The sequence below is a fragment of the Lycorma delicatula genome, chromosome 2 (assembly GCF_047948215.1).
Source record: "Lycorma delicatula isolate Av1 chromosome 2, ASM4794821v1, whole genome shotgun sequence".
Lineage (NCBI taxonomy): Eukaryota > Metazoa > Arthropoda > Insecta > Hemiptera > Fulgoridae > Lycorma > Lycorma delicatula.
Window position 1 is genome coordinate 70,252,692 of NC_134456.1, and position 15,724 is coordinate 70,268,415.

Consider the following 15,724-nt stretch of genomic DNA (forward strand, 5'->3'; position numbering starts at 1 on the left):
CTATTATAGCTAGAAAAAAAGCAACTGAATACAAATTTGCACGACTGATTACTCCAAAATGTTAAAATATAGCTATAGTGCCAAAACTAGCTGCAGCCTGCACGAACTTAACCCATCGGGTTGGTCTAGTGGTGAACTCGTCATCGCAAATCAGCTGATTTCGAAGTCCAGAGTTCTAAGGTTGAAATCCTAGTAAAAATAGTTACTTGTTACAGATTTAAATACTAGATCGTGGATACCGGTGTTCTTTGGTGGTTGGGTTTCAGTTAACCACACATGTCACGCGAACGGTCGACCTGACTCTATACAAGACAGTTCATTTGCACTGCCTTCGGTGGTTCCGGCGGCTAAACAGAAAAAGAAAGCCTGCACGAATTTTGATTTCTGTCAAACTGAAATTTTGTTTGCCTGAACTAGGTGCGGTCTAGTATCGTCTTAGATCTGAAAAATATACTATTAATTTAAATTAATAGAAAATTATTGTGAAAAGTTTACTAAATGTAACTATTATTCAGTTTTGTAGAAGTCTATCCCTCGGGAAATTTTTTATTTTGGAGTTCCAGTAGATTAACAAAATATAGTACAATATTTAACATTCAAGTATGTCAATTGACATTCAGTATGCAATTATCATATTGTTAATTGAGGTTGTTTATTTTATCTTGAGAACAAAATAATATTATTTAAGATATCGAATAATTATTTTTATGAATTTATTATGATTGACCTCGAGCAGGGAATTTATTAATTTTGTTCGTTATCGATGGACGTATCGGTTTGATTAACAGTAATGTTAGTACTTTGATTTTAACAGCTGAAAGGAATCCCTGAACTTGTTAAGAGTGCCATTAATCGACCTACCTTAAGGCGGTCGTTTTACCGATAATGTGCACGCGGGTCGAATTAATCGCAGCTGGCGTCGAAGGGGCGTTGGTATTACTGCTGTTGTCGAGCGGTGGAGGGAGTTTGGTGGTTATCCCCTCCACATCCGGTTCCTGCTCGTTCCGATAGTGCGCATAGCGGAAAACCAATTTATTTTGCCCTTTTCGTTTTTCTACGATTTGCTTGCGCTTCTCGGTCCTCCGCCAGGTCGATTCAGTCAAATCGTATCGTCAGGGAGTAAGGACCGATTGTGCGGTGGCGTCTAATTATGACCGACGGAAATGATCAGCATTGTATCTCCCGGGCGGTCACGCACTGTTACCCGTGATGACGATGAAGTCGATTAGACTGTCGCACGCACTCGCAATGGGGATCCTCTGTTTTTATTATTATTTTAATACTGCCTGGTCGATTTGATATTAGGATCTCGCACTATCGGAATGTAAATGTTAGGAGTTAATTTTTATGTAAATGAATGTTATCACGTTCCGTGTGGGTGGAAAGAAATAAAAATAATTAATACGTAGCTTGTGGGAATTATATAATAGAAATTGTGTAAAAATAGTTCTAAATGGCCTAATTTTTTATCGTTAACCTTCACTCTAAACCAAGCGTCATTTTTATTTAGAATAATATAAATATATTTATAAAATAAAAGTGAACTTGCATTGTGTGTACTCGTTCGCATGCACGTATGTATTGTTTATAAATATTAACGAAATAACCAAAAAAAATTTATCGTTGTGCAACTTCATTTAATAAAACAAAATCTCGGGTTAAAAACAGGAAGTCGTTTATTTTATGAAATCGTGATTAAATTATTGATCTAAAAAAATATTATGTTTTGATTCCTTCATTCGTATGTGAATGTAGTAGAATGCTTTGTTAAATTTTCTATTGCAATTGGCCCCATTTTGTTAAAATTTCTCATTGTCATATTAATTGAATTTTTATGATTATTATAACAATTTTCATTATTATTGTGCTTTAACTTCTTTTAAAAAACACCATTCACCAAAAAAGAAGTCAAATCGTTTTGGTTTGTAAATACTGGGTTTATCAGTTTATGACCGGTCAATATAACTAATTGAATTTTGGTATTTTATTTTCTTTGTCAATTGATTTTTCCTAGGAAAAAAAATATTTAGAATAAAGATTTATTTAAGTAGTTAATAAATAAATATTTGTGAATAAGATATTTATTTATAATTCATTTTAATTATTCCAAAAACAGTATAATGTATTTCATTTACTACTACTTTTTAAGTTATTTTGGTATTACTTAGCTACATTTATTAAAACTAAAATAACTAAGCAATAATGATTTAACGATTTTTAGGTTAGGTCTATTTTTAAAGTAAACTTCTAATTCCTGTACTTCTGTATCCTACTTAAATGTTCATAAAATTCAATTTTACACACACAAACTCATAATTAACGTTAAATTTTACAATGTTTAGTGAGTAACAACGAATTAATTTATACTATCATTACGTGTATATTTATGATTCCTGTCAAAATTTTTGTTATTGTTATTTTCAAATGCACTTACTAATACAAAAAGTTAAAAAAAAATCATTCGTTTGAAGTATTTCTTGTTTATTAATTTTGGTTTAGCTGTCTAATCTTAATTTTTATTTTTGCAAACAAGTACAACCGTATAAGATTTTTTCATTAAACTAGTATTATTATTTTATGGCTGTGATTATTTCCAATTATACAGCTGAAATATATTTTAAAAATTTAGTTAAGGTTTATTTTATTAAAATTTGTTTTGTTTACCTTCTACACGTTTGTTTCCTGGAATATCCTTGCTATCCTTTGGTTAAGATATGTGCCTTTTCGTTTTTCTTCCTTCTATTTTCTTACCTCACGTGCGCACACTTAGCCGAGATTATAAACTGCAGGAGTAATTTATTTATAATTCTATAAAGTTTATTATTACAGTAAATTATTTTATCATTCAGTTGTTTTTTTACCCAGTTGTATCGGCGTATAGGATCTGAGTAGGTATTAGTAAGTAATATTCCAACCACTCTTGATGAGCTATATCTTTCCCTATGAGTTTGAAGTTTAATAAATCGCCTCTTAAAATAATGGTACAAAATCGTTGGTGTAATTTTTTTTCCCCAGTCATTTTTGTGTTGAATTAGGTAATTTTATTTAATTAATGGCATTTTTATTCAAATAAGTTAACAATAAAAAAAAATTACCCGATTTTTACCACCTTTTAATTTGACCACTGAAACCTTCTTAACCCACTTAACTTATACCACTGAAACCCACAACACAACTCTATAAATATGACTTACTAACTAATTTTTTCTCATTGTCCTCACTAAAATTGAGCGCTTAGACCAATGGTTTCTCATTCTCTCATTTGGCGATACTTAAGAAATAATGATTTCGTTCATGGAGGTTTGAAATAACTGGTATATTTTCGATAAGCTGTATGAAAATGGGAATAATCATAAAAAAAAATTGCTACGTTGTGGGTGAATTAATATTTTTAAATAACATGCGATGATATATTTCGCACCAGTTTGAGGAAGTGTGTATTGTAAATCGTAAAAAATTGCAATTTTGCTTTATCACCACCAGTCATCAATGTAACCTATGTTATTGTTATGAAATATTACCGTAGTTTTTCTCTTTGCTGCAGTTATATTCTAAGAATTTTTCCTTTCTTATACAATTTCATTCCAGTTGCAGTAAGAAAGGTTAATTTTCTTATTCGGCTTTTAAACTTACAAAAATGAACGTATTAGTTTTGTAATTTAAAAATAACTATTTTTAGCTGTTGTATTTATTACATGATGAATGATTGATAACCGAAAGAGGGCAATGCAGATAGGTTAGTTATTAGTCGATTAAGATAAGGTTATTTTAGAGGCATATTTAAATAAAAAAAGAAATTGCATAGGTAATGGAGCACTGACAGGGAATAAAAAAAAAGACTGTACAATATTTTAGCTTTATTATGAAACTAGTTACTAAGCAAAAATATTGCGATTCGAATATTTTTCTACTGTTAGGAAGGAAGGAAATGGTTTTGTGGTTTTAACAGAATACATTAAAATCAAGTCGCAAAACAAATGTGTTGGACGCTTTTTTTGTTGAATTTTAATGAAGTTCATTTATTGCGTTTTTAAAGCGACTGGTTTGTAGAAGGGTTGTTTGTAACGTGTGGTGTGTGATACACATGAAGGGTACACAAGAGGGAGTTTCTCAATCTCAGACTGGCGCCGGCATGTTTCAACGTAAACGCAGCCTGCCGGCGGTTTATGTGTAAGTATCATTAAATAATGTAAGAGAATGTTTAGCTGTTGCATTTAAATTAAGCTGTCTGGTTTCAGTGGAATACTTGTTTCTTACATTTTTAAAAATTATTATTTACTCTTTTCGTCATTTGTTTTAAAGTTTCTGTTTTCTTTTTTCGCTTAAATATAGTAGCACTTAGTGTTATTAAAAAGTTTCTAGTTTTGCATTTCACTAGTTATAAGATGTGTTTCTTTTTTGTAATGGTTGTCATTATAATAGATTGTAACCTTATTATCACGGTTATCATGTGAAGCGTTTTTTTATTTGTTAGGGAACAGTTGTTTTTATTTATTTTTTCGTCGCTAAATTAATGTTCACGATTGTTCAAGAATCCAGTATCCTATTAGAATGAAATTTAGTGTGTTGATCCATCCATCCGTTTGAAGTAAAAATGCAATTGCCGATCGATGCTACTGTAGCTATTTTTTGAAGGCAGTTTGATTCAGAAAACCAAAAGGAATCTAGAATAATCAGAAGGATCTAGATCCAAATAATTATCAAATTTCATCTGTTTTTATTTAAAATTAAATGTCGGTGTTGTTAAGTAATGATATTACATTGAATCAGGAGTGATCCGGTCCAGAATAAATTGCGCAAAAACCAGCTGTTTAACTGAATTACCGTTAATGAAAGTAATTGTTAATTTTGTTACGATTATTTTATTTTAGTTAATAATTTCGTTGTAGAAGGTTTGATTGATGATTTTGAGCAGACTCGTGATATGGAAGGAATTTTTTTTTAGGTCTTTCAAGTGTAATCTTTTTTTTAGGACATTCTTGTTTATTATAAAGAAAATGAATTCATTGATTAAATTCTAAGGAGATATTTCGTATTAGTATACGGAATGTACTATATTAGGTAGGTTATGAAGTAATTTCCCGAGTATCTATAAATATTCTTAACTGAAAATTATTACAGTGTTAATATCCTGTATTCTCGGGGTTGTTTGTAAATTAGATTGTGAAGCTTAGTTGAGGTATCATTTATAAGATGATTTATCATCTGCATTGTGCTTGAAGTAAGTTATTCTACTTTGTGAAGAATGCAGTTATATAAAAAGAAAAAAACGAGTTTCCGGACTTATATTTTTCTGTCGTTCTAAAAATTGTAAATAACTGCAAATTGAATCTATATGTGTATCGGAATTTTGGGAGTCGCTTTTTATATATATATATATATATATATATATATATATATATATATATATATTTTACATGATAAACCAATAATTTTACATGGTAATAACTAAACCTTTAAATTTCATTTTCCGTTAGGTTTTTTCAAAAAAATCTTAATCTTTAGTGATTAGACATTACATAAACTGCCTGTGAACTCCATAACTCTATATATATTTGTTGCGCACATTACTTAAAAGAACTACATGAAATCTTTGCTTTGCATTATCGGCTCTGATCTTTCTTACGGTTGTGACACATGTAAACCATCGTTTTCTTTGAGAGAAGTGATGTTTATTTATCTATTCCCAGTGATGAACGTAGTTAAGGTATCCTCTAAACCCTGATTATCCACCTGATTTTTAATGCGGGTGATATGTTGATTTGCAGTAGGATATTCGACTTGTGCAGAATTTAACGAGAATTAATTTCGTTCCCTTTTATTTATTTATATGGCTTGATATTCTTAAGAACTCCTTGCAGTTTTCAGCAGTAGCTGAATGTTTCATTTCAGATAGCCTACAACAATTGTGGCAAATAAAATATAACCACAAACTGATAGACTAGTTCAGTATTTAACAAATATATAATGTTTCTAGAAAACAGTTATTTATTGTATGAATTAGATTTGTTTTTAAGAAAGTTTAAGAAAGAAAATCGCTTTTGTTATGTGTCATTGGATCGGTTGGGTTCATATTTAGCGTTTGTCTTTTCTGAATTTGTCACCTTCATTCTCCAGTCACCTGTTTTTTTTTTTTTTGTTTTTTTTGCCTACAATTACTCCTATTACCGTTTTTACTAATCTTAGACTGCTTAATGCTTACTTTTATTACTATAATCTTTACTTCTTAACCCATTCTCCTTGTTTTCTCATTTGACTAGATTCTCCCATAAGTTTTTTAGTTTTGTAATTTTTTCTTAAAATCTATTCATAACTTGTTAATTCGTTTCATTTTTATTATTTCTTATAATTTTGCATTGCAGATGGTCCCATTTCATTTTACTCAGTTTTAGTACTATAAAACCACTTTTAAGAAATTTTTAATTCTTAAATACATAGCGTCCGGGCTAAAGTTATCCAAAAGTAATGACCTATATTTAGAAAACCAGTCGTAATTTCTTAAATGTATGCTCAATCGACAGGAAATGTCTCCAAAATTTATTCTGTGTACTTAGATCAGAGGAAGTCACATGCGCAGGCAAGCCGACTCGCAGTGCAATTGTGGTCAGTAATCGAGATATATAGATCCCACAACAGAAGGCTCAGTATGTGCTTTGATTAGTGGAGTTTCATTCGGTTAGGTGTGTTCAACGGCGTGTACAAACTGAATGGAAATATGAATCCTCTTACATCTAAGTCCATTCGTCAGTGGACTTGACTGACGGGACTGGAAGCTTGGTTTTACAAACTGGAAATCATTCAAAATTTTCAGTTATTGACATGACTGGATCGTGTACCCGACGCATTTACTGGCAGTTGTAGAAAATTAATTAGGCGGGCTTGTTACGAACTCCAAATTACTTGTTCCACTGTTCACGACATTGTTCATAAGTGGCTCCGTTTGTGAGCGTACAAGTTACAACTCCTTCATTACATTAAACCAAGTGACGCCGCCTACGATACCAATTTTCTGCAGAGGTAATGGCTGTATCGAAAACAATCCTAATTATCTTGATACTTGTTATTTAATGATGCGGAAATCTTTCATACGTGCAGGAAAGTTAACAGACACAATTGTCGAATTTGGGGTTCTGAAAACATCCATGGCGTAATCAAAAGTGAAAGGGACACACCGAAAGCGAATGTCTGGTTAGGATCACACAAAAATGGCGTCATCGGTCTTGTTTTTTCATAGACTCACTGAGAGGACACTCGAAAATACCTCGATATGGTTAGGAACTTTGCTGTTCCTCAGATTCCTGTAGGCTTCAGTTTCCAAGAAGATGGTGCTTCATCACACTTTCATTGATATGTTACCATGTTCTTGAACAACACTTTCCCCGGATGTTGGATCGGACGATGCCATGCATGGCCATCTAGATCTACAGGTATCACTCCTTTGGACGTTTTGCTTGTGGATTTATTAAAGGTTGTGTGTACCAACGAAAAGTTCGAGATTTTGACGATTTAAAATAGAGAATGTTGAAGCTGTTGGTCTAATAACGCCACAGATGCTAGTAAATACGTGGCAAGAATTAGATTATCGTCTAGATGTCTGCCGAGCTACAAAAGATGCACACATTGAACTTGACTAACATACATTAAAACTTTGTGAGTTGTGTTTATTAAAAATATTAGATTATATTGACTGGTTCTCTTAATATAATCTATTACTTTTGAATACCTTTATCCCGGTCATACTGAATACGTTAGATGCCAGTAGATATCTGAATAAACGGCTTTTGCAAATCTACTTCTGATGTCTCTCACCTACTTATCCTTTTGTAATTTATGAAATAACAAAATGCAATTTATATATATATATACACGAATATATTTCATTTACCTAAGTTTGAAGCGTGTGCGTAGTAATGTGTAATAGAATTTTATTGGCGTTTGAAAAATACCTTGCCTGAATGGGATTCGAACCCGGGACCTTCCGGATGAAAGAAAGTCTGTTTTTATATATAAAAATGTGATAAGTAATCTGCTGAAATAATTTGGACAGATAAAGAAAGAAAAGAGAAAACCAAATCTGTTATTATAGTAAGAAAGAGAAATTAAAGAAACAAATTTAACCTTCCATAAAGAATAGATATTTGTTTTAATGTCATAGGAAAGTATTTAAATATTTCTATAGGAACTTAAATTATAAAATGGCAAAATTAAATATAATGAGGAAAAATCATAAATTTTAATATTTCCTGCTTATTGTATTTCGAACGTATAAAGGCAGTTTTTTGTGTTGTATAATACTATTTTAAAATTCAATTTTGTTCGTAAATCTCAGTTGTATATTATTTAGTGTAAGCCTAATCACGTGTACGTCTGTTTTAAGTTTTTCGATGTAATTTTGTTTTTACGCCACGCCTTTTTGTGTGGGGGTATTAGAATAAATATGTAGCTTTCTCTCAAATTTTCTTTGTTTTAAACGTATAATAATCATTGACTGCCGTTATTACCAACACGAGTTGTTTTCATTTGCATTTTTGCATATTCAGCTGATATCCTACACATATATGATGCAGTTTTAAATGTGTGATATTGCACTGTAATCAATAGTTCCTATTTAAGTCATTATATAACCTAATATCGTGCGCATCATGTTGCATATTTTATTGCGTTGTCGTGATTGCTAGCTCTTTTAAAGAAAAATAATTCAGTTTTGATTATGCCATTATTTCTCTTGTGATACTAATGTAATAATACAGTGTGATATTGTAGATAACACCGTAAATTATTTCTGTATGTGCGCACGCGACGTCTTGTTATGGTCTATTTGAATTTTTTTTTTGGTCGCCCTTGTATAAAATTAACAAAACATTCTGCTATTTTACTTTTTGTTATATAATTCAGTAAAATTGTATTTACTTTCCTGGCATCATAGCTCTAGTAGAGCTATGCTGCAAAAAGGAAAATATAGTGATCATTAAAAAAGTGAGGTAAGGGTTTTTTTGTATTTATCGTCATTTCATGATCCAGTATCCCCAACAAATGGATGGATAATGTTCCTATGTTGGCGTGTTTGAAATTTAATTACTTTTGTCTGGATAAGCTGATTTTGATGAAATTTTACACTCTTTTGTATAGAGCAAACGTTTGGTAAAATGCTGTGATTAATATCTCACACATAACAATAATATCTCACACAAATTATTACGGTTACATCACCGTAACAGTCTATTACATACATATTATTATGTAAGTCAACTTTCTAAACTTTTCTCATCTCAAAATCATTTTTGTCTTTGCCGCTACTAATAAATAAATTTTGTGAGTTTATCACGTAAAATGTCATTTTTCCAATAATTTATTTCCCTTTTATATCTTTAAGGTGGTATTCCCAAATATTTTTTTTTATTTCTTCGATAAAATTGTTCCGAATATATGCATTCGTAAATATAGTTTTACTTTGTATGGTTTTCTTAAATTTATCTTAGATTAACTAAAATTATCCAGCATTTTCAATACGATTTTATCTTTGAATTAAACAGTAATTAATGATCTTCTTGAGTAATTATTAAGAACATTCCTTTATGTTTCAGAACTCACGTCGCCAAATCGAAACCTACGGCAACCTCTATTAACCGGTCGGAGAGCTATAAGGAACGGATACATAACAAGGTAAGTCATAAAAGTTATTTTACTGTTATACTAATAATTACGTTAAATTTTTCATCGTTTATGTTCGTACGAGTTGATATCGATGCTTTAAATACGGTTTTTTTTTTATAAATTTACCCTTTTAAATAGGAGCGAGTATAATTTGACGGTACAGACTGGTAAAAGAATTTTCAGGTCTTTTGAAAGGAATATTCTGTTCTTTATTTTCACTATTCTTTCCCTTTTCATCGGATTTTATTTATTTGTTATTGTTTTTTTTCTTACTCTATTCTTAGCGCAGTTCATTCATTCTTTGTCTGTGAATTAAATTTCCGATATAGTTTCTATCCATGTACTTCGATTTGGTAACGCTATTTCAAGAAGCATTGTCAGTCTTGTATTGGAAAAACGTCAAGTCTATCTCCAGTATTTTTTTTTTCTACTGCTTTCATTGCTTATTTATACTGTTAAAAGTTTACTAAATTTAATGCTGGTTGATCTTTAAAGCTGTAAAAATAAAAATAGTTGAAGTAATTTCAACTTTTTTTTTGAAGTAATTAATTTTTTAAGGGAAGAATAATTTTTTTTAGTTAAATACGATTATGGGTGTGTTTTTATTTCAAAACTGACATTTACTTCAATATTAAAAAAAAAATTAACGTGATAGTAATATGATTATTTAATTATTCACTTCAGCACTTTGTTCTTTTATGTAACATTGACTGGGCGGTAACGCGCATTTTTTTTATATGTTCATTCGGATGAGCGTTGAAGATTAATTATAGCTAGCGGAAATTAATTGCCCTCCTCATCTTTTGTTAGTGCTGCTGCAGTATTTTTTTAAAGTGTAGTTGAACAGTGTTTTTGATCTTTATATTTGTGATTGATCGTTTTGAAGAATATTTTTATGTTTTAATTAAAATGATACGAGTTAAATTATATTTTAACATTAATTTTAATGCTTAGTTATTTAGCGGTTAAAACATGTGACTTACAAAAAATTACTGATTAATATGTCAGTGGTAGTTTGCTGAATGCTTTTTTTTTAATTCTGAGTCTGGTAAATCCGATTCGGGCTTGTTTTAATCATTTACCTACCTAGTTTGTAGCTGTGTGTTTGATTTCATTATCCTGAACATTAAAAGTTTCCCATCAATTTTAGATTAAAAGAACCCATCAATTTGAAGTAATGGTGATTTTTAAATTAATTACATTTACTTTCCTTATTTATATATTATATACTTGCTCACGGGAGTAGAGCTTATTGTACAGAAAGTACTGGATGTTCATCTTAAAAGATGTCCCAGTACTTATTTTAGTCTATAAATAATAGTTTACTGGCAGAAACGTACATAATTGTGTACAGAAGGTGTTGAAAATGATGCTCATACACCTCTAGGCACTTGCCAACCAGTTTGATCATGTTGCTGGCTACTCTTGATAGCTGTTCCCTGTCTATTTCGTGGATGGCACTGATAATGTTGTCTTCAGTTTCTGCAGGGTGTGTGGATTACTCCTATAAACAATCTCTTTTAAGTGACCTAACAGAAAGAAGTCTAGACTAGTCAGATGAGGGGATTTTGGTTGCCACAATCTTTAGAAATAATTCTTCCGCCGAAAAAATCCTGTATCAACTCCATAGCAGAACGATCTGTGCGGCAGGCAGGTGACGCTGTCCTATTGCAACCAACAGTCACGCTCATCTTCTTGCAGTTATGAACTGTTGGATAGTTTTTTTGGTAGACGGTAACATTCACAGTTTTTTCAAATAACGCGTCGTCTTGAAACTGCGCACTATACGCCTACTATTTTTTGGTTGTAGAGGAGATTCAAAGAAGAGTGGGGTTTTCAGTACCCTAGGTCCGCTAGTTCTACCCACCGAGCTGGTCTAGTGGTGAACGCGTCTTCCCAAGTCCGCTGATTTGGAAATCAAGAGTTCCAGCGTTCAAGTCCTAGTAAAGTCAGTTATTTTTACACGGATTTGAATATTAGATCGTGGATACCGGTGTTCTTTGGTGGTTGGATTTCAATTAACCACACATCTCAGGAATGGTCGAACTGAGAATGTACAAGACTACACTTCATTTACACTCGTACATATCATCCTCTGAAGTATTATCTAAACGGTAGTTACCGGAGGCTAAACAGGAAAAAGAAATATGAAAAGGTCCGCTAGTTCTGTCTGACTTTTAACATACCCACCAAGGTGAAACCACGCTTCATCTGTGAAAAACATTTTATCTAAAATGCCATTGTTGCTTCTAATGTAGTTCTTGAATCATTGACAGTAACGAGTCCTGTTAGCATAATCAGCGTTAGTTATTTCGTGGAAAATCTGCATTCGATACGGACAGTTTTCAGCATTCTCCTCGCTGCAATGTGGGCCGAACCTAGTGAAATGTTCATTTCCCGACTTAGTCTTTGCAAAGATTTATGAGGAAATCTTGTAACTGCCTTTTTAATGTCCTGTGCTACCTGTGTCGGACACGTTTCCAGTCTAACACAGTACTTGTTTCACGAAATTGTTTAACTAATTTCTGAATAACTTCTTTCACTGGTGCTTTTTGAATTTCTCCCTGAATTTCCGCCGACACACAGCATGTGACTTCGTCTCTAAATAAGTTCTAACACGAGTACATATTCTTCAACAGTTAACCGCATTTTAACAAACAACAACACAGGATTACGTTTACTCATTTCACACCAATATATGCATTTTAACAAAAATATGCATTTGGTGTAAATTACTCAGTGATAGGGGGTCTCTTCTAAGTTAAACAGTCTGTATTTCAGTGATGTTACGTCGTCATTATCTAGGGAAAAAGTGCCACTGTTATATATAATATCTTCGAACGGGAAGATGTGATTAAATAGAAAATAACTAAGCGTATGGATTTGTAATTTACGTGGTATCACGGAAAATTTGGATCGGAAAAGCCTCGACTCATTTGATAGTTTATATTTTACAGGTAAATATTTTTCAGTCCTATAAAGAAGAAGAAACTTAACCCCCATCCTAAGCCTCCTGAAATTGTCATACAGTGTTTTGGGATACCAGATCTTTCATTTAAGTCTTAATGTACTTCTTTACACCCTTATTATTCGCTTCGATTTTTTTTATTTGTGTATGCAACCTTTGAACTATCTGGAGAGTTTTCTAGAAACAGTAAGTGGATCTTTTAAACGTGGCCCTTCTACTTCATCCCATTTTATTTTACAAGATTCTTTTCAAATTTCTCTTAATCTATTCGGATTCTTTTCATTTGTACTCCATCAACTCGCCTAACTTTAGATTTCACATTTGAAAAGCTCTAGTGGACATAAAATAGCGTTTTTAAATGTTTCAACATTTTTTTTTTTTTAGAATATTGTACAAATTCAAAATTTTCCTTCCAGGAAACCGTTTCTTTGATTTACATTCTTGCTCGTTTGGATACTACAGCCCAATTTTAAGAGAAGTCGCTTCAGCTAATCCTGAAAAAGTTAGTAAACTTTGTTCTTTCGTGTCAGCTTTCTATCTTTGTTTGTTCTACATCTTTAATATATGCCTTTGTCGCTAAACGGCTTATATGTTTGCATTTATTTTCATATAGGAATGTTAAATTCTTTATTTATGTCCAATAATTGTGTCTTAAAAGTTGCATCAAGATACCTAAATGAGAACCTGCACGTGCGTCAAGTGAAAAAAAAGGTTTAGTTGCGGTAAATGGATAAAGTTAATGAGAATTGTTAATTTACTTAAAGTTACATTTTTTCTGGTAAATGTGGTTGGTTTTCTATACCTTTCTCTTGAAGTTGTCCTGAAACCTTTGTTTCATTAATTTTTTATGTATTTTAATTTCTTTTCCTGGAGCTTATATTGTTATCTTTATTAAGATTAATTACAGCTTCAGAAACTCATAACATTAGAAATTTAAGAGCATAAAATATTTTCATTAAAACCAGAAACCAAACGCAATGTTATGATTCATTATAATTTCGCGTTTTCCTTACCATTTACTTTTCTAAAAGCTTAAAATCAGTAAGATCTTGGTTGGTTCTTTTTTATCTGCTTCAACACCGCTTCAAGCAGGTGCAAGTGTTCAGTATGTTTCTTCAACTTAGCATTTTACCGGATTTCCTCAAAATAGTTCGAAAAACTACAGCTGAACAATTTTAAAATTGTTCAAAATTCTTAAAATTTCTTTTTAAGTTATTTTGGTCTCATGTAGTTAGTACACTTTTTAAAGAGATTTCGATGAATATTTTTTCAATTTAAAAAAAAATGATTATCTAGTTGTTTTAAGAATTGTAATTCAAATTAAAGCAGACAAAATTTTTAATCACTGTCTAGAACAATTATCGAAATTTTTGTTGGGAGTTTTCCTTCTGGTTGTTAAGAATGGAAGTACTGATTACGGAGGATTATTAACATTCAGTTTTCAGGGGATATTTATCATGTGCAAACAAAGTGCTGTATTCATCAATATTATATTAAAAGTTATGCATTATCTGTTCGGCAAGTTATTATTAAGGAGTACTTACCTGAAATACTTTTGAAACGTGTTTATATAATTATTAAACCATTATCTTAGTGGATAAGTTATTGACAACATCGAGTGAAACATTACAAACACGTTGAGTCATCACGTACTTTTATTCATTCCATTATGCCACACCCTTAAGTACGTTTCAGTATTATAATATTTAAATACAATTTTAATGCGGAAAATTACATTTTTATTATATTGTAGCTTTATTTTTCTTTCTAGGCAAAGTGATTGCTTAATTTTTATCATTAATCAGTTCTCCCTTCTACGATAAGCTGTTTGTGTAATGAGTACGTAATTTGTATTAAGATGAAGCCGCTGTATTTACTATTTTCAATAATGAATCTTTAGTTTCTTTTATTATTAAAATCATGTACTAGTTGGAAATGAAAGATTTAGAACTTTTTATTTATGTATATTTTTTTTTTGTTCAAGCGACCAACAAATCCGTAAAGCCCTAAAACGACTGGCTTTTGTAAGATCGGTCGTGTTATTTTTGTTATCTATATACGTATGTTGGTTTTCCTTGTTGGAACAATTCTGTTAATCCTGCTATTAAAATCTTTATAATATAATTAGAGCATTGTGTGAATAATACAACTCATTTATGTCAACAATACATAATTTTGAAACAACGGTCGTATTAGTATCGTATTCCTGTCTGTTCGTGATAGCAGATCTGTTCCTGTCATGTACCTTTCTCGGGGTAATTTAACCTTCAATTGTTTAGTGAATTCTGTCCTCAATTATTTCGTGTTTTCATGTTCTGCAATAAGCTTTAAAAACTGTTATTTATTTATTTATTTTTTAAACATTTATTTCGAGTAACGTAATAACGACTTCATTCTGTTTATAGGTACTAATATTGCTTTCTAGATGGGTATGTTGTTATTTAATTTATTGTAACCGATTTTTTACATAAGCCCCGATTATTTTTTCAATTTACTACCGTTATGGTGTAATTATAATTTTGTTATTAGACAACAAAACTGTCAAGTCTTGTTGAGTAAAAACTATCCATTTCCTTATTGGTTCTAACTTCATGCATTGCGTTTTGTATCGGTTCGGTGTATCATCAATGGGCGGTGTTTGTTTTAGAGGGCGAGTAATTTGTGTTGTATATGACACAGGTCGATGTCGATCCGTGTCTAGAATACATAGCCTATATTTGGGTGTGGTGAGTTTACTATTACTAATACACTACAGCACTTCTATGTATCTCAGGATTGGAAGGAGGGTTGAATCGGGCCTATTACGTACTATGAGGGTCCACTTTGAGGGCAAACACATTTACTACAGTTGATGTGACATTATACCGACCTGTATGGCTCGCTGTTTATAATATATGTTCATGGTACATGACACTGAACATGCCTGATGACGGACTCTTTGGTAGGTAGCGTTAATGATAAAGTGTATATATCGCAGTACCTATAGGATGTGTATTGTTAAAGTTTGGTGAATGTGCTTATTTAAATAAACTTCAAGGATGTGTATTTAGTTAAATGTAATTTAATGCTATTATGGTATTTGAAATTTTTTTCCCTCAATCT

The 15,724-nt window shown here is 31.5% G+C and overlaps 1 protein-coding gene across 8 annotated transcripts in view; it reads left to right on the forward strand.

Moving 5' to 3' along the window:
- RhoGEF2 (Rho guanine nucleotide exchange factor 2) overlaps positions 1-15,724 on the forward strand; it is a 1,010,441-nt gene that overhangs the window by 686,516 nt on the left and 308,201 nt on the right. For all 8 annotated transcript variants that reach the window (XM_075355529.1, XM_075355530.1, XM_075355526.1 and 5 more), the window contains one exon: positions 9,585-9,663. In XM_075355529.1, coding sequence (XP_075211644.1) covers positions 9,585-9,663 — 79 coding nt within the window. The remainder of the gene's footprint in view (positions 1-9,584; positions 9,664-15,724) is intronic.